Below are 19,138 nucleotides of genomic sequence, written 5' to 3'. Positions count from 1 at the left end.
TTAACCAGCCCTGTTACTCCCATAACGCTGCCGCGACACAAGCGGAAGGAGAGCTGTACCCGTTCACCCCTCCATGCACTGCTGATACTTGCTCATTCTTAAACACGTACAACAGAATGGCGAGCCGGGCATTGGCCCCGCCTTTAGCCCCTAAGACTCATGGGAAATGTGGAATCGCGGATGTAAATTTCCTCATCATAACTGAGGGATGTAATATTGATTATATGGTTACTGTTTGTAATTTTATGTATGATACCTAGATTGTCAATAAGTAAAAAAAAATGAAATAAAAACACCATAACTGAGGAACTTGTGAACAGAATAGAGGTCCATGCTGTTTGACAGATGTCGATACACCCAAATACGTGACCCAGAGGCAAAGCTGGAACCACCCACAATGTGCTAATGAATTGCACTCACTCTGGGATACTGGCCGTGATCTGTCAGGATGACAATATCGCCTAACACATGCGCGGCTTGTACTCTGACGCGGCTTGTGTATGCATAAAATTAATTAAACACGTGAAAATGGGTGGGTGCGGCTAGTAATCGGGTGCGCTTTGTAGTCCGGAATTTACAGTACTTACATTTAAATGTACATTTTTTGGGCTTCAGAGCAAACCTACGTGAAAAATGAATTTTTCTTCTGTGGCACAGAGCGACACAGAGAAATATTCAGCCCAAATCCCTTCAGCTTCCCCTTAAAAGAACAAGTTCAGAAACCACTACAGCTCCAAATGTCCCTACAATTGGAGCAATAGGGAGGAACCAGAGGGGTGTCAGATAAATGCATCCAGACATTAAAGAAAAACACAATTAGAAACAACAGACACAACAAGAATCAAGTTTCTTATGCAGGAGGGAGAAAAACTGTTATAATTTTTCTAATTTTTCTAGTTACTGTGCTGCTTTTTCCTATATGTATGTCAACCAGTGCTGTATGCGATGGAGATGTCAATTTCCATGCGGGAACCTCCCAAATGGAAAAATAAAGTTGTCTATCCATCTATCCATCTATCCATCTATCCATCCATCCATCCATCCATTCATCCATCCATCCATCCATCAAAGCAAGTGTGACAGAAAACGTCCACCATGCTTCTCTTCTCAAAGGACTCCTTCTTCCTGTGCTCCTTTTATTAAGAACACAAGTAGGAGGTGACAATTTCCAGACAAAGAGAAAAGTTCATTAGAGCAGTGTTTTTCAACCTTTTCTGAGCCACGGTACACTTTAACCTAAAAAGAAATCCCGCGGCCCACCAGCATCCAAAAATAAAAATAAAAAAAGGAGAAACTCTTAGTCTGTATTGATCTACAGCCCCTCCACAATCTCACATGCATTTTTGAGATAATTGTGTCAGAAAAAGCTGGAAGAAAGCTGCAGCTGTTTTTTTCTAAAAGATGCAATAAAAGTTAACTTAGAAGATTTAAAAACAGTTTGATGTGTGTTCGTTGGTTTCAAGATGTTTAACAACAGATCTCCTTGTGCGCTGTCACTCTCACAACCCAATGCATCATGGGAGATGTAGTGCATAAAACGGCCGAAGATCGCTTTTCGGAGTTTCATTGTTTTGTTCACTTGTTCCACGGTCTGATGCCGGATTCTGTGGAAAGCTACACCGCTAAAGACGAGCTTTAGCTGGTATTTTTGTTAGAAATGAGAGACTTTATGATTAGATCAGAACAAGGAAGTGAAGACTTTAACCACTGATGACGTGTGATTAAGGCCACAAGAATGATTGGTGGAGACAGTTAAAGGGACGGGACTTTTGCAAAATACAGCTTAAGCTGCAGCTGAATCGCGGTACAGTCATTCTTATCAAAATGTCTTTAATAAAATAAAATAAACGCAAAGAATAAGTATTTTACGATTGTTTATATTCCTAACTCCTCAGTGTTTTATCAGGGCCTGTTTGGATGAACACAGAGCTGAAATCCTGGAGATGGGAAATGTTTTTAGATCAGTTAATGAGGGCAATTTCCCACTGCACACTTGACCATCTCCCACGGCACACTAGTGTGCCACGGCACATTGGTTGAAAAACACTGCATTGGGGGTGTCGTATAATGACCCATTTGGGAGGATTCTAAGTTCAAACAGTATTCCTTATCAGCTCAGGACAGTGTCATAAAACCCCTCATCCTAGCTGGGATGAGAAACAGATGAACAAACACACAACTATTTTCTAAAAAGGTCAATCTGAGTTAACATTTAAACAAATACATTTAAACAATGATAATAATAAAACAATTTCCTTCACAGGGAGGAATTTGGATTCAGCCCTAGTCTTCACAGATTGATTTCTGCAGATCTTTTGTTTTTATCTACACTGGTACATGATTGTTAAAATCTGCTGGATACCCACTGCTCTTTACTTAGATTTTGAGCTGTCAACCTAGGTAGAATTTCCTTTACCAACATATTTATTGTCTGTTTTTTCCTCAGGTGATGCAGAAATAGCAGCCAGCTTTGCCCGCCAGCTTCTTGCCTTAGGTGCTGATGCCAACCTTCGCTCACGTTGGACAAACATGAGGGCCCTGCATTATGCAGCATATTTTGATGTGCCTGAGCTGATCCGAGTGATTCTGCAGGCATCCCGACCTGGAGGTGAGAACAGGTGCCACAGGATATGGATAATGGAGGGTTGAACCAGCCAATAATAGCTGGGATTCATTGAAGAAGCATTGCCATTTTTACACTAATTTCCAACAGTACCTTGCACAAATGTTTGTCTTGTGGAAATTTGTTTAATTGTGTTATTGCTTAAATGTTCCTGCTAATGCTAAATTGCTAAACCATTTGGTGAAAAAGCTTCAGATATAAAAAAAATCTAGAAATAAAAATACTATGAAGCATAAGTGCAAACTGTAATTAATGTAATCAATTAAAATATCAACATTATCTAAATAAGCTAGTTTAATACGATAAAAAATAGCCCACCTATACTAAAAAAACCTAAAAGAATGCAAAAATTAGCATAAAGAGCTAGCTTGCTCCTGACATTAGCAAAATTAGCTTAAAAAGCTAGTCTATAGCTTACAATACAAGTCAGAGCAAATTCACTTAATAAACTTTAGGAATTCCCAAGTTCCTTATAAAACTCTTAAGAATACTAGAATGTGCCTGAACATATGGAAACAAATGCATTTTTATTTGAATAACTGTTTTAAAAACATATTTAAAAGCATACAAGTACTGACTAAGCATTTAAGGAAAACTAAATGTTGCTTGTGATGGCTAGATTTCTCAGTTCTCTGTTTGAAGCACCTTATAGATCAAACAAAGTTCAGTGTTGGAACTGCATAAAAATTGATAACTGCATAGATGAATATTACGATACATGCACCCTGTGAAAGTCCCAAAAAAATCTGAAAAAGCTACAGATCAAAAGCGACAGCAAATATAGAAAAACTTTATTTTAAATAACTTTGATTTAAAATTGTAACTTCTAGAGTCCAATGGCGCAGCTCAAATTAAAAGTTGAAATGTTGTCGCTATCTCAAAACATTTTGGAAGGACATATATTTAAAAATTGGTTATAAAGTACCATATTTTCACGACTATAAGGCGCACTTAAAAGTCTTAGATTATCTCCAAACTGTAGGGAGCGCCCTATGAGGCGGTGCACTTAATGTGTAGTTGTGAGGCGGTGCACTTAATGTGTAGTTGTGAGGCCCAAATAAGGTGACGTGAAGGTGAAGCTGCCACTTAACTGGCTGCAATAGAAAGCTGTCTGTCTGTGTCCTGCATGTGTCACATCAACTATCAAATTCAGTATGTGAGATGTGAGCAATGGTGTAATGTGCTCACATGTTTACGTAGTAATATCTGTTGGTTTGGCCACACATAAAAACCGTAACAACATGAGCGTCACTTCTCTTCACTGCTACCTAACTCATGGTGTGGGAATCAACACTTGAGTCTTAGGCCGCATTTCCACTGCAGGTCTTGATGCTCACATCCGATTTTCTGACTATATCCGATTTTTTTGACGACCCGCTTACATCATCTTTTAAAAGTGACCCGTATCTGATTTTTGCATTTACACTATACAATGCTGAAACTATCAAACAAAGACTTTCTGAGGACTACGTAGCAGTATTTCCGCCTTCCGCGGACCTCTTTCGGACTTTTGTGATTGCGGTTGTCATGGAGGCAAGGCTGCGAGGGAAGGAGGCGTTGCCTTGGGCGCTGCTGAGGGGATGCACGGGGGAGGAAAAGAAGGAGGGCGGCTCGGATCTCTCTGAGTTTTGAATGAAGTGTTTGCCGACGTGCTGTACTAACAGTTTGATCCAAGTGTTGAACCTTTCCTGCGCGATGACTTCTCTTTTCCAACCTTAGTCAGAAACACACGGGAGATTTCCTCAGGGTTCACTTTCCCGTTCTGAACCCTCAGCCTCCAGAGTGGGTTAAGAAAGACTCCAAAACTTTTGGGGGAGACACCTTCTTTTTAATTTACGGTTCTCCGACACTCCCCCGCTCCGCGCTCACACCCGCTCTCCTCTCCTTAAGTTACACATGCAAGCACGCGCGCGCGCGCTCACACACACACACGGTCCCCATCATACACGCCCCCCAAAGAAAGAAACGGCTTCTAGCCTGTTCCATAGCAACGGTGTCCCGCTTCATTAGTTACCGTTTGCATCTGGACCGGACATAACAGCGGTTTCCAACTACGGTCTGAAGCCTGAGGCTGAAAGAACACACTGACAGCAAATCAGCGCACAAAAGCACTTTAATGAGTCATGTGATCTCAGTTGGTGGTGTCCTGAGTTAATGTCACTGATGTACGACTCGCATTTACTGGGGAATATCCGATTTGTCTGCTTACATGGCACACGCAAATGCAGGTATCCGATTCTTTTCCGATTTATTTCCACATATGAGAGAGGCCTGTATCCGAGAAAAACGGAATCCATGCGCTTTTGTCCTGCTTACACGTTCACCGGTCATATCCGATCTGTGCCAAATGAGAGGAAAAAATCGGAATTGGGTCACTTGAACCATGCAGTGTAAAGGTGGCCTTAGTGGCCATGGGCGGGGCTAAGGCCCATTTCCCCACAACATTGTTTACAAAATGGCTGTTAAACTGCCTGTTTCAACTGCAGCTATCAGTTACGTGGATTAATGGATTTTTAGATGCTGTTTTATGACTGAAAAGTTAAAAAATAAATCAAAACTAACTCGGATTTGGTTCTGGTGCATTTTTTAAACACACTTTGAGTGTTTGTGTGTGTGCTTAAAGCGTCTCTTCGCTAGCGCGTGTGTAGGAAGGAAGCAGAGCTACGGTGTCCCACGCTCGACCGTGAAAAACAAGGACGGTGGTCAGGCGCTGACTGCCAGTGAGTCTGTGAGCGCGCATTTAGTTTGTGTTACCCATTTAGGGACAACAGTAAAAAAAAAGGTTTCCTCTAAAAGAACAGAGACTGGTTCTTTTATTAACCCACTCTGGAGGCTCTGAGGGTGTGAACAGGGCATTAACGTGCTCGCGTCTTAACGCCTGTGCGCCTTTTGTATGTGTCAAAGACGGAAAAATCCCCCGTAACTGAGACTGTGCCCTATAACCCGGTGCACCCCATGGTCGTGAAAATACGGTATTAACTTATTGACCAATTATGAATGGCTTGAAGAGAAAAAGAAAGGGTGAAGGACTAGTTTTTCACTTTAAAGAGCCTATCGATCGGTCATTGCACTAGTTGTACACAAAATTGCGCGTTTAGTTCATGCTAATGTCATCCGGATTTGCCCGTGACATGAATGTCATCTTGCTCATTCATGTGCAATGTCTACAAGCGTGCTGATGCAGAGGAGGGTTGTTTTTTCGTCCACTGAGCAGAAGCAGGGAATACAGAGGCAGAAAAAAAAGAAGGGAATATTTGTTTGAGATAACAGCCGTTTCGTTCGCAACCGAAACATCACAGTTTTGTTCAGTCTGCCTTTCTTGTAGCCATAAATTTCCAAACAAATTCTCTCAAAGTAGGAAAATACATATCCTAAAATCAAAATAATCTTTTCCTGAATTAAAAAAGTGTACAATTTAATCATCTCAGGATACGCTCCCGAATCTATTAAGTGGCAATATTATATAGTGGAAACTTATACAATGCAAAGATAAATATGGCAATTGCGGTGACGAGGAAGAATCGCATCCAGTTGGCGGAGCGCAACGCGTTCAACCCTGCCCACGTTAAGCCACCCCATGGCCTGCATACTGCAGCCAGGCGTAACCAGGGGTAACCAGGGTTTGGTGTGGAGAGCCGTTTAAACAGCAGCAGAGCAGGTTTACTGGGATTGATTAAACTACTTTGGATATCACTCATTCCATTCAAGTACTGTTCCCAATTTAAAAAAATAACCACTCAGCATACAGTGGATGATTAAGCCTGAGTGAAAAATTGGTTTTGGTGAAAACACTATACACAGTAGCCTGTCGCTATCTGCAGACCAATGCACTGAGGCTTCTGGAGGGGTTCTGCCATGTGGTACAGAAGAGCTAAAGCAGTTTTTTGGTTGAAATATGTTGGTTGAAAGATATTTAGTAATGAAATAAATTAAATATTAGCTTGTTAACATGCTGCTTTTTGCTTTACAGAGCCAAATTGCTATGTACTTTCACACAGGAAGCTGGGATCACAGAGTCAGATGACTGACAACAACCACAGACAAAAACTTATAATATTCAGGAATCTTTAACTTTTTAGGACCAGAAGAGAATGTTTTTTGTATTTTTTTTCTTTCTTTTTTTCTGTGATGGGGAGCTTACTGACAGCACTAAGTCAGAGTCAGACACGGTTCCTCTTTTCACAGAGCTGTCTGAATAAAAAAAGTACACAAGGAAAGACGACTTTTTCAAACGTCAATGACTGTTTCTGTAGATGTGTCTGTACAGTTTGACTCTGTCAACATCTTTCATCAAGGCCCTATGTGCTAGAAAGATTCTAGTGGTAATGTCTCAAATGTTTTTTTCTTGACAAATGCGTTACTATAGAGACACAGTTTGGTTTTATATCTCAGTCATTTGAATTTAGACAGATTTTTTGGGGAATTTTAATGCCACCAGTTTGGAACCAGACAACATTAGTAGGGAGTGAGTCAACATTTCTGTGGCAACCACTCTGAGGAGTGAGCATGTTGGAAGTCCACACTCCTATCACATGAAATTGGTCAACTTTTATTCAGGCATCTGATGCTCAATTTAAAACTTGAATAACTTCCAATAAAAGAAATAAATGTCATGAAAGAAATGAGGATGATCAAGAACATGTTAAAAATGGTAGTAGAGGAAAAATAGTAATTCTGACATATACGACTGCGTAATAGCTGCTTATTTCTCTTTAGAAGTCTGGGATTTTGGCTTCCTGGAGCCAGCAGGTATTTCTGGTTTGGAACACAAGGGGGAGGGGGTCACTCGGTCCAGTTCTCATACAGTGGATGGGTAGACCCCACTTTAGTGAAGTGTGTTTGTGATTCTCTCAGCTCTCCTTACTCTGCAGTGTGAACAACAGGGTTTGTAGAGAAGTCACATACTGTTCAGGCTGTGAACATGTTGCTAACTGCTGTTTTCCAGATTCATTAGGTTTCTTCCCTTAGTTATAGCTTTGGTTGCTTCCACCTGTTGCTGAGGAGATGCCAATCTTTTAAAGCTAGAGCTCCTTCTAAGCAATCGGCACTTGCCGTTTTTATCAGTCTTTGATTAACATGTACCAGGGTTTATTGTGTTGTTTAAATACCCATGATCCTTCCTGCTGGACAGCTCTGGTACAGAAAGAGCAACCTCCTTCACACTGACTGCATTCATTTTGCTCCTTAAATGCACTCATGTCTTGACTGGTTATTTTATAAAAATGTTTTGGGAAACAGAATAAAAGTTAATGTATATTATTTACTGCCAAACCTCATTTCAGTGGACTTTTACTAAAGGTAAATAGAAAATGTGTGGTAATATTTAGCAGTCCTGTGTAGCTTGACCTAAAATGTATATTTCTATGTCTGTCAGATATTGATGCCACCTGCAGTGACTTTGATTTTGGCACAGCTTTACACATTGCTGCATCCAACCTGTGTATATCTACTGTCAAGTGTCTGCTGGAGCTGGGAGCCAATCATACTTTTAAAGTGAGTTTCATTTGCCTTAATTTGGTATTCACACATTTATACACTTACTTTTGGATTTGAAAGACTCATCATAGTGGCTCTTTGAAATCCCAAAGTAAGTCATGTTTTTAACACCTTCATGTGGTATTTTTTTGGCGATGGAGGACATGTATAAAGAAAGTTAACCTAGAAATTGCATTTTTGAGTGTTTTTCTTAATTCTAATTGTAGCCAATTAGGAGCAGACAAAAACAATGCTGTTTGAAATGGAGCATATTTGTTTAAAGTACACTGGGTGGGCCACAAGCTTCCTGCTCCACTCCATTATGATGCATCCACTTTTAGATAATAGATTCATGTATGTCTTTGGCTAGCTCCAATATTGCTCGCAACTTTTGTTGCACTTCTAATGTAAGGTTGGGGGGGGGGGGGGGGGGCAGAGTTGCCTCATGCCAGCAGGCCCAACCACAACTCAGGAGTGAATTTCTGATGAAGTACTGCTACTCTGCAGAAACTATATCCTAGAAAACCACACAGGTTTTTTGGTTTGGGCTAAGAAGGGCCTAATTATTATTAAAAAACCACTAGGAATGATTTTAACCTCTTGATTTTAACCTCTTGATAATTGTCGATGCAGATATCCTTCAAACCACTGCTACTCCAAAATGACCTCAATTTAGCATCTGCATTAAAGCAAAAAGAGAGTTTTTTTTTTTTCCATAGCTGGAAATTAATTTATGTGACAAGGGATTAAAAGGGCTCCAAAGATGATCTGAGTGGGTCTTTAAATAAAAAAGTAAATAATTTAAATGGGATCTTTAGCTGTAAAAATTGTTTTCTGGATAAATTCTTATATAAGAATGTAAAAAATCAAATATTTTTTGATGTTTTAATGTTTTAGGTCAGATAAATGGTAGTGTATTGACAAATAAGAGATTCATTAAAATGACTGGTACATTTCTGCTTTATTTTTTTTCCATTGGTAAACTAAAATCATGGAAATACAGTTAGTCGAATTAAAAAAAAGTTTATTTATTTGGGAAATCAAATCTGAATCTTTTTTGCAACAAAAAAATCTTTATTTTGACTTGGTGATCTGGATTCTTGCCAAGCTTACCAGACATCACTGTTCAAACGTTTTCTTATGCCATTGATTGTACAGGTTTCTGTATTGTGTCAATAAATTATTTTGAATTCTTTTAGAAAACAGAAACACAGAAATGTCTCTATAGAGGGCTGGATTCATGCAAGCCAGAGCATGGAAAAAATGAATTGGAAAGATGAGAAAAACTCCTGAGCAGATTTCAGTTTTAAGTCACATCTTTTTGGCTTTTTCTGCCTTTCCCCAGTTTCTTTGTTTTTATGGAAGCAAAGATTTGTTTGTGCAGCATTCTATTATTTCATACAATAAAATTTACTATGCACAGACCTAGTTGAAAGCGTGTGCTTAAACAGTTTTCTGGTAAAAACAGTTCAGTCCCAGTTGATGTAAATGTCAACAGAGTAAACAGTCTGGCAGAAGTACTTGAATGTTCATTGTGTCACAAAAAAGTGCAGTCTTTGTTGTAAACACACCTTTGAATGCATTCATTTCCCACTGGAGGTCACCAAAGAACCGCGCACAATAATTGTATTTTTTCCTAGTCCAATGATCAGTTCAGAGGCTTGTTTGTTTACTTTTCAGTTTGTTAATGCAGAGCTTGGAGAATATTCTGCCTTTGCTTCGCTCTTAATGCGCTTGGCGTTTTGTAAGCCATGTATTTAGTGCTTTAAAAACAACAGGCATAGATGCTGCCTTTTCTTTTAACCAGAACTTCCCTACCAAGGGAATGTCATTTTCAGTCTACATTATTCTTTTAGGTTTGTGCTGCTGTCAGTGTAGCCCAAAGCATTTAAATGAATCTTATTTGCCTAAAAGTTTCATAAATGCTGTATATAATTTGCCTCTGTGAACTATAGTTTCATCAGAAAGGATCTAGATTACCTAGCTGCTTAGACTTGTTCACTCTTGAACTCACTGATGGAGTTTCATGATGTTATAAAAAACAATAAAAAAGCCTTTTGATCATTATTTTATTTGCAAATGCAGAATCTGCATCACCTTTAGCTTTAAATAAAGCTAAACTGAATTTTGCTTCCAATACCAACAAAGATTTGATCCAAATTATAGTGAATGTTTTCAACCTTGGTTTGCCCTCCTTTATCTATTTAGCTTTCACTCACTTGACTTGCACTGAAATTTCTTGCTACATTTTTTGTCGTATTCTTGTAGAAGTGCTGGTAGTGACACCTGGAGCTGGAGTCGTGGAGTTCAACTGCGTGTTATTCTGAAATGTTGTGGAGGTTTTTTTTTTTGTCTTTTCTCCAAGCAGGTACAACTAACCTTGGATTATCAAGCATCTCTGTGGACTAGTTCCTCGTCATGTTCAGAGCTGAAAAATTCCATTGTATTTTGTGACTTCAAATTTGAAGGCGGTTGGTGTTGCAGTCCTTTTTAGAATGTCTTTTTGTCACATCAAGTTCTTTATTTCAGTGGTCTCCAACCGCTGGGCCGCAGAGCGGTACCAGTCCATGGGACAGTTAGTACCGGGCTGAGGAGAAAAAACACAACCGCACATTTTTTTCTGTTTTATTCTAAATCTGACTCTGAAGGAAGCTTTAGTTTAGAAAACTACTGGATATTCTCCACCACGTTCAAATCATTCTAAACGCATGTCAAGTCACTCGGTCACATGTCTAAAATCTATCAGTTACTTGCTTAAAGCGGCTGCTCCAACCTCTAAATAAAAGCTCCAAGCTAGCAAAGTTGAAAAAAACAACAACATAGTTGTAAAGTTTCTTTTTCAGAAAAGAACTACTGAGGAAACAGAAGAACCTTTGACTTCAGAATAAATTTGCATTTGCATTTAACAGACAAATACCAGGTGTTTTCACTGAAAACATGGATTTATTGCAAGAGTTGTTTTCACATACCATAATAATAATGCATAATATTCAGCAACTGGCTGACTAATGTTAACAGGATGCTGCTAATAAAGTTGCTCAAACAGTGGACTCATGTTTATGATTATATTTAGAAAATACAAGCACTGCTGTGACGTCATCCTAAAGGCTGCCTTGTAGTTCCTTAACATAATTCTCTTATAAACAATACTTAGAAATACAATACTGAGACATAGCAATTCACTGAAATGTGGTCAGATGAATGCAGGCCCATGAAAACAACTTTGATCACATTGCTTTTCACCTTTTTCCTTACAATCTCTATGTCATAAACACTTATCAGGCTGCATGGTGACCCAGTGGGTAGCGAGAAGGCCCCTGGTTCAGGTCCCGGGGGGGGACCAGAAACAGTTCACCAATGGGGGACCTTTCTGTGTGGAGTTTGCATGTTTTGCCCGGGTTTTTTCTAGCTTCCTCCCACGGCTTCTTTGGTTACTCTAAATTGTAGGCTCCAGCAGCCCTGTGACCGCGAAAGGGACAAAACAAGTTTAGAAGGTGACTTAATGAATGAACTTTGTTAAAAATTAAATGTATAAATCAAATACCGGTACATTTATGTTAACTTTCTCTCTGTCAAATGATCAGGATTTTAAAACCAATTCTAAAGCTTAGTTGCCTTCTATGTCCTCTGATGATAGAGTAGGACTTCAGACTGGCACTGTTATCCATCACACAGAGATAAGGCCCATTTGTTTATTGGGAGAAAGTCCCCCACTGTGACTTCACTTTTGAGCCATTTCCGACTCAATGCTGGATCATTTCTGTAGAACTGGTAAAGATTATCGCCTGGGATGTCCCTTTAGTTTCTGTAAACACATGTACTTCACAGCAGGAGAGCCAGAGCTGCTGATGCGTTCGCTCAGCTGGATTACCCGCTCGTGGAGAAGAGTGGATAAGACCTTCTAATGATCAATTTTACATTAATCCCAATAGGGCTACTATTTAAAGTTACTACAGCTTTGTTGGTAAAACTAGTTTTAGAAACAAAAGCAGTTTTTTAGTATTTGAACCCTTTGCCATTTTTCTTTATTTAAAGACCCACTCTAATGAAAATTGAGTTTTTGGTGTTTTTAACATGTTCTTGTGGAATTTTCTTAATGGTGGAGGACATGTATTTAAAAAACTAAGCTCAAAATTGCATTTCTGAGTATTTCGTTATTCAAATTTTTGTGAATCATAAGCAGATGAAAAAACATAAGCATCAAAAATACGCTGGGCGGGACTCAGGTTGGGGCTGTTAACCAACAGGAGAGTGTGTAACAGATGGATGATGGGGTGTGGGGACGGGCTTACTCTGTGCCAACAGTCCCTCCTATGGAGCTGGGCGATATGGCCAAAAAAGAAAGTCGCAGATTTTATGATTCCAAATTCGATTTTCGATTTTAATTGGTTTTTTTTTCTCCCTGCTTTTATTTTCTTTGACAAAAAGGACAAATGATGGAATATATTTGACAAAGACTATTTTATTTTAACATCTCCTTTGGAAATTGGTTCCAACACAAAGTGCAACTAAATACAAGCTGTTAAAATGTTTGTAGATCAACGCTGCAGATGTTTGTGAGCCACTGCTAGCTTGAGTTCTGATAAAGAGAAATACTATACGCACTAAGCAGAGCGTTTTTGGTAGCAACAGCCTTGAAACGGATTTTTCTGTGTGTTATTTGAAAGTCAAAACCCCAGTGACCAAAATCTAATTTCTGACTTGCCAGCCAAGTTGGCTGGCAGAAAAAAAAAATCTTCCAACCAAATGTTTCTATTATTTGCAAAGAAAAAACATAGATGTAATTTAAAAAAACATGTTAAATGCAAACAGAGAGAAAAATTTACAACATAATGAAAAGAATCCAATGAAAACAACAGTTTTTTTCTAATCAATCTTTACTTTCTGCTTTTGGCGTTTTCACACCATCTATAGAGTGTTTTTTCAGTCACAATGAGTTGTTTGTGTTGTTTGTTTGAAAAAGAGTCAGATGAGAAGAGTCAAAAATGTAAAGTCAAATTCAAACCTGCTGAGAAAACAAAAACAGATTTAAAAAGGGAAGCAGATTCCCAGAAAAAACCCTCCTCTCCAAATTCTGCCTCTAATTGATTCATTTTTACATGAAATCAGAACAAAAACAAACTAAAAACATGATAATATTTTGGATTATTGACAATAAAGATGCATCGCTTTCACAAGGGGGGGCGGCTTTTTTCAGGACAACATCAGCTCTATAATGTTACTAATATTTTAATTTTAATGGCATAATAGTGCCATAATGTTAATGGAAATGTTTTTTTAATCATATTTATAAAATACAGTTTTTATAAATGTAAAATATTTTGTTGCATTCATCTGCCACGTCATAAAGTCCGATCCGTGAAAATATAGTCTGACTTTAAACCGGCCCGTGATCACATGTAGGTGACACAGGGATCAGCCCGTTAGCATAGCATTTAGCATCATTTGTCTCCAAATCACTGCTTATTAAATTGTTCTGTTGCTGTTGTAAGTCCAACAGGTTTATCTTCCTGTTCTTTCTGGGTCCTACTCTCTTTTTCAAACAGAACCTTTTTTTTTTGCTCCTGATTCAGAACAATTTGAATGAAAAACCTCAGGAATGAAATTTTAAAGCCTAAATTTGTTCATATATATTCTCATCATCAGAAATTGTCACAAGAACATATTAAAAGCTCCACTGATTGTCATCATTACATTAACATAGCTTTTTCAGGGTTTTCACCATCTTTTACAGTCATAATATCAATCAATGCTACAACTCTCAAAAAAGTTGCTTGGACTTAAAAATACGAATTTCCACACATTTATTAACAGATCTGTTTTTCATTTCGAACTTTATTCTTATTGTTTTCTAACATTCAGCTGGTTCACTACATTATTCTTTTTCTTTAGATCATGTTAAAGTAATGGTTTCTGGATTCTGCTACTGTCCCAACCAACAGAATGAGAAGGGTCAGTGTCCTGTGGATGTGGTGCCTGACCCCCTTGACATGCCTTTGGAGATGGCTGATGCTGCTGCCGTGGCCAAGGAGCTCCGGGTTCTGCTAAGACGGACTTTACCCAGACCCAGCTCCCCCCTCCCCTTCATCATTCAGCCCCAATCCATCCCTGCTCTCTCCGATAAGGCCAAGATGCAGCTGGCCTCCATGGGAATTCGAATGGGTGATCGTGTAGTGATAGCTGGACAGAAGGTACGTGGGGTTTCACTGATTAGATGAACATTTGGATTTTATGTTTTTCTGCAACGGCTTAAAGAGAGGGCTGGGTGTCCAGAAACGGTGGTCCCCAAACTACGGCCCGCCCAGACCCCTGAACAATATCAGGGACGCATGTTTTTTTATTCATTCATTCATTCATTTATTTATTTATTTATTTATTTATTTATTTATTTATTTATTTATTTATTTATTTATTTATTTATTTATTTATTTATTTATTTATTCAGTCTTGCCACACAATCAAGAGCCACATAGAACATGACATTTTATCCTCTCCTTCTACACCAGGAGTGTCAAACTCATTTTGGTTCGGGGGCCACATTTAACCCGTCTGATCTCAAGTGGGCCGGACCGGTAACATAAAAGCAAAATAACAGCTTTGTTTTAGTTTTTTACTCAGTTGGAACAAATGCCTCAATCAACATAGTAGCCTAATCACTTGGGGCCAATGGATCTCAAATAAAATTAATTTCAATAAAAAAAAAGTTGGTCTATTTAATTTTATAAAGACTGAATATTTTACATATGACACTGAACCAATCCAGAAACTTTTCTTAATGGTGAGTCTCTTAGTGGTGCTGAATGTCATATTCTTTGAGCACTGCGATGTTGATGACATAAAAAGCATTTGGGGTTTGCATTCAGCTTCGTGAAAGAAAGAAAAAACTCTGTCCATTTTTCCTGGAAAGCTCTTCACTCCACTTCACATTTTGGTCATTAGGGTGTCGCTAATGTTCATCCTTATAGCAAGATAACAGCGGTAAGGCTCATTGGGAACCAAGGTGCATCCTACCCAGACGCAGAGCTGTTATGTTTCGCTTTTGGCACATGCAGAGATATGCTGTTTCAACTGTTTTTCCTTTCCTTTGCTCCCCCTAGTGGCGGAATTGCGCATTTCGGTTATTTCTTTGAAAAATCATAACTCGCCACAGGAATGGACTAGAAACTTGCTTTCTTTTTTAATCATCCTTATGAGTTTTACTCTTCATGTGTGGGCCGGATTAAATCACCTGGCGGGCCGGATAAGGCCCGCGGGCCGTATGTTTGACACCCCTACATTCAGTGCCCCTATCCAACCACCCCCTCCCCCCAAACCCCCTGTCAAATAGAACAGTTGAAAAGTTGGAGACCCCTGTCCTACAACAACTAATGGTTGTTCCTCTGCAGTGACAAAGTCCAGCAAATGTTTCTGTTTAGTCACTGAAAGGAATTTTATGTGAAGCTCAAAATATTCATTTGGTAGGAAGGGGCAGATTTACGACAGAGTTTTAGGGTCAGTTTACAAAAAAATCTTTTTTTTAATACAATTTTTTTTTTTATATTTACAAGAAAACAGGCTGACAGACGAGGTAAGACAGGAATCTCCCTGGACAATGATGTTTGCGGATGACATCGTAATTTGCAGTGAGAGTAGAGAGCAGGTGGAGGAACAGCTAGAGAGGTGGAGGTTTGCTCTGGAAAGAAGAGGCATGAAGGTCAGTCGTAGTAAGACAGAATACATGTGTCTGAACGAGAGGGATCAAGGTAGAAGCGTTAGGTTACAGGGGGCTGAGGTGAAGAAGGTGCAGGAGTTTAAGTACTTGGGGTCAACAGTTCAGTGTGATGGAGAGTGTGGAAAAGAGGTGAAGAGGCGAGTGCAGGCAGGTTGGAGCGGTTGGAGGAAAGTGTCAGGAGTGTTGTGTGACAGAAGAGTGCCAGCAAGACTCAAAGGAAAGGTGTACAAGACACTGGTGAGACCAGCTCTGCCCTATGGGTTAGAGACGGTAGCAGTGAGACAGAGACAAGAGGGTGAGATGGAGGTAGCGGAGATGAAGATGTTGAGGTTCTCCTTAGGAGTGACCAGGTTAGACAGGATAAGGAACGAGTACATCAGAGGGACGGCTCATGTTGCCTGTGTTAGCGACAAAGTCAGAGAAGCCAGACTGAGATGGTTTGGACATGTTCAGAGGAGGGACAGTGGATTTATTGGTAGAAGGATGTTGGAGATGGAGCTGCCTGGCCCGAGGGCAAGAGGAAGGCCAAAGAGGAGATATATGGATGTCTTAACAGAGGACATGAAGTTGGCTAATGTTAGGGTAGAAGATGTCCATGATAGAGTGAGGTGGAAAAGGATGATTCGCTGTGGCGACCCCTGATGGGAAAAGCCGAAAGAGAAAGAAGAAAGAAGACAAGAAAAAAAATGTATTACGAGATATTAAGTCGAGATAAAACTCGTACATTTACGAGAAAAAAGTCATAGATTAATGAGGAAGAAACACAAGTTTTCCGTTTATCAGAGCCTAGCTTGAAGATGAAATATGTGGAGTCATTTGTGAAGCTTTATTTCTGGATAGGTTTAAAAAACAAAGAGATTCTGAACCTTTTGGCGACTCAAAATCAGATTATTGTCAGTGGAGCAGGCTTTCCAGGGTTCAGTGTCGGTAAAGGAGAGTTTCATATGTAAAATAAGGAGCTCAGAGACACGATTGGGTCTAGAGGACCGCTGCATAGAGCTATGACGGTGTGGAATTTTTGATCACCGCGGTGATGAACCAGCAGGGGCGCAGTTAACCAAATGAATACAATAACAACGCAGTATTCTTTATTAACAAATAACAGTAACAACTAACTACTACCAATCTAACCAATGAACTGACTCTATAGGTGTTGTAGAATGACTGTGTGTGTGTGTGTGTGTGTCGGCGCGCTGCGTGTGTAGGAGGAAGGAGCACGTGTGTTGGGGGTGTGTGTTGATTCTTCTACTCTCTAGCTGCACGCGTGTTTCACCTGTGCTCTCTGGTACAGACATCTTCTCAGAATATTATTTATTGCCCAGTAATAAAGGAGACTGCAGACACTGTCACCTTTCTGGAAGCCATGAAGTCTGACACCCATGAAGAACACAGGGTGTGTGTGTGTAAGTAGAGGGACCTCTAAGAGGGAGTGAGAGCTGCGCAACGCAAGAGGTGAGAGGCGCGGCGCAGGAAGTGAAGGAGAACATTAATAAAAGGTTTTCCCCAGAAACCTTTGAAGTCTGAACACATGACTAGCAGAAAAAGCAGATTATCAACAAAGATGAATGTGTTTAATGTGTTTATTATAGTTCTAATCACGCACTGTATGCAGGACTTAGGTGATGCGGTCATCATCACATCCCTACCGCTGCAGCCTTTATTCTCCTTTTCATTCACTCACCCAGAGGTTCATTTGTCACCTTACGTCCTGAACCTGTCATCCCAACACCAATGCGGAAGTAAACAGTGTTGCATACGCCCCCTCCTCCATGAAACGTCCCGTTTCAACATAAAACAACAAAGAGGAATGAAAATGTAAGACTTAAAATCTTGTCATTTTACTTTTCTTTTTTTTTTTGGTGGCCCTAAAACTCCGTTGTACAGAACAGCTAAAATTCTCTTCCAAGATTATTTCTCCTATTTCATCTATTACATTCTGCTTATTTGCTTTTTGGCGGAACTTTCCTTATTTAGTTTATTATTAGCCGATTCACTAGACCAGAGCATGCTGCATTAATCCTCAGTGTAACTGTGGACATAAAACATTTTAGTGTCTACACTTTCTATCGCTGTGCAGGAGAAAGTAGGTGGAGCCTAACAAATAAGTTAAGAAAACACAAATGCTGAAATTGTAAATAAAAGCCTGCGTGTAGGTTCAAAGTCCATTTGCATCCATTGTGCAATTGTTGATTTGAGTAAAAAAAAGTCATCATTTTGATCTTAGACATTTCCTATTTTAGAAGTACACCAATCAATCTCATTATTTAAACATTTGTTCTTCGTTATTTATGCAAGTTTCATCTTTCAAGTGTCTCACTATAAATTCTGCACAGCATCCAGTGTGAACTAAAGGGATTTTATTGATCCCCATCATTCATTAAACGTATTTAATGCTTCAGACTGACAAAATTTTGATTTGTTACAGTGGGGCAAACATATATTTGGCAGTGATCTGAGCAAGGATTTAGCTCCAATAAACAAGCAAAAAAGAAGTCCCTCACAAAGCTATGACTTCTTTAGGAAGCTCTTCTATCCTTCACTAATTACTTGTATTAATGGCACCTGTTTGAACTGTTTATCTGTATAAAAGACACGCTTAGACAGTCAGACTGCTACCTCTCCACCAGAACCAAGACCAAAGAGCTGTCTAAGGACACCAGGGACAAGACTAGGCTGAACCAATCTGCAATAAGCTAGCAGTTTGATGAGCTGACATTAACCACTGAAGCAATTATTAGAAAATGGAACAAATACAAGATCACTGACAATCTCCCTCCATTTAGAGGTCCATGGAAGGTCTCACCTGGTGAAATAAATGACCTGAGAACAGTGAGAAAGCAGCCCAGAATGACATGGGGGGGGGGGCACTGTGCAATATTTTATTTGTGTTTAAGAGCAAAGAGCAGGTTTCCAAACTTTCCTCCTGAAGCTGTCCAGTTATTCCTGAGATCTTCATATTTAGAGCTACACCTATTGCTCTTTCCTAATATTTGCGCTTATTTGGGGTCAAAATGTTTTTTTTCCCGTTCTTAACTTGTGGTTATTATCAGGTTCTACAAAGAGGATCCCAACAAAACTTCTCGGCTGCAGAAAGGAGATGTTTAGTTTCTCTTCCATTAACAAAAATGAAGTCTCTGAGATTTGCAGGCATTTCCCTTACAGAATAGGATTCTCTTTAGACTAAAGTGAGAAGTCACTTTCTTTTCAGCTTAGAAATTGTTCCCGGCTGTGAATGAAAGGGAAAGGCCGTCCTCCAGTGACTGATTACTGTAAGCGTCAAAGTGCTCTGTATGCTTATGCTGTAGCACGGTCAACAAAACAATCAACGT

The 19,138-nt window shown here is 39.5% G+C and overlaps 1 protein-coding gene across 2 annotated transcripts in view; it reads left to right on the top strand.

Moving 5' to 3' along the window:
• Positions 1-19,138, top strand: part of clip4 (CAP-Gly domain containing linker protein family member 4) — a 55,610-nt gene that overhangs the window by 9,503 nt on the left and 26,969 nt on the right. For both annotated transcript variants that reach the window (XM_023951821.1, XM_023951820.1), the window contains 3 exons: positions 2,447-2,608; positions 7,998-8,116; positions 14,041-14,289. In XM_023951821.1, the coding sequence (XP_023807589.1) occupies positions 2,447-2,608; positions 7,998-8,116; positions 14,041-14,289 (530 nt within the window). The remainder of the gene's footprint in view (positions 1-2,446; positions 2,609-7,997; positions 8,117-14,040; positions 14,290-19,138) is intronic.

The sequence above is a fragment of the Oryzias latipes genome, chromosome 22 (genome assembly GCF_002234675.1).
Source record: "Oryzias latipes chromosome 22, ASM223467v1".
Classification (NCBI taxonomy): domain Eukaryota; kingdom Metazoa; phylum Chordata; class Actinopteri; order Beloniformes; family Adrianichthyidae; genus Oryzias; species Oryzias latipes.
The sequence above is the reverse complement of the archived record's forward strand: the minus strand, read 5'-3'. Positions and strand labels throughout refer to the sequence as shown.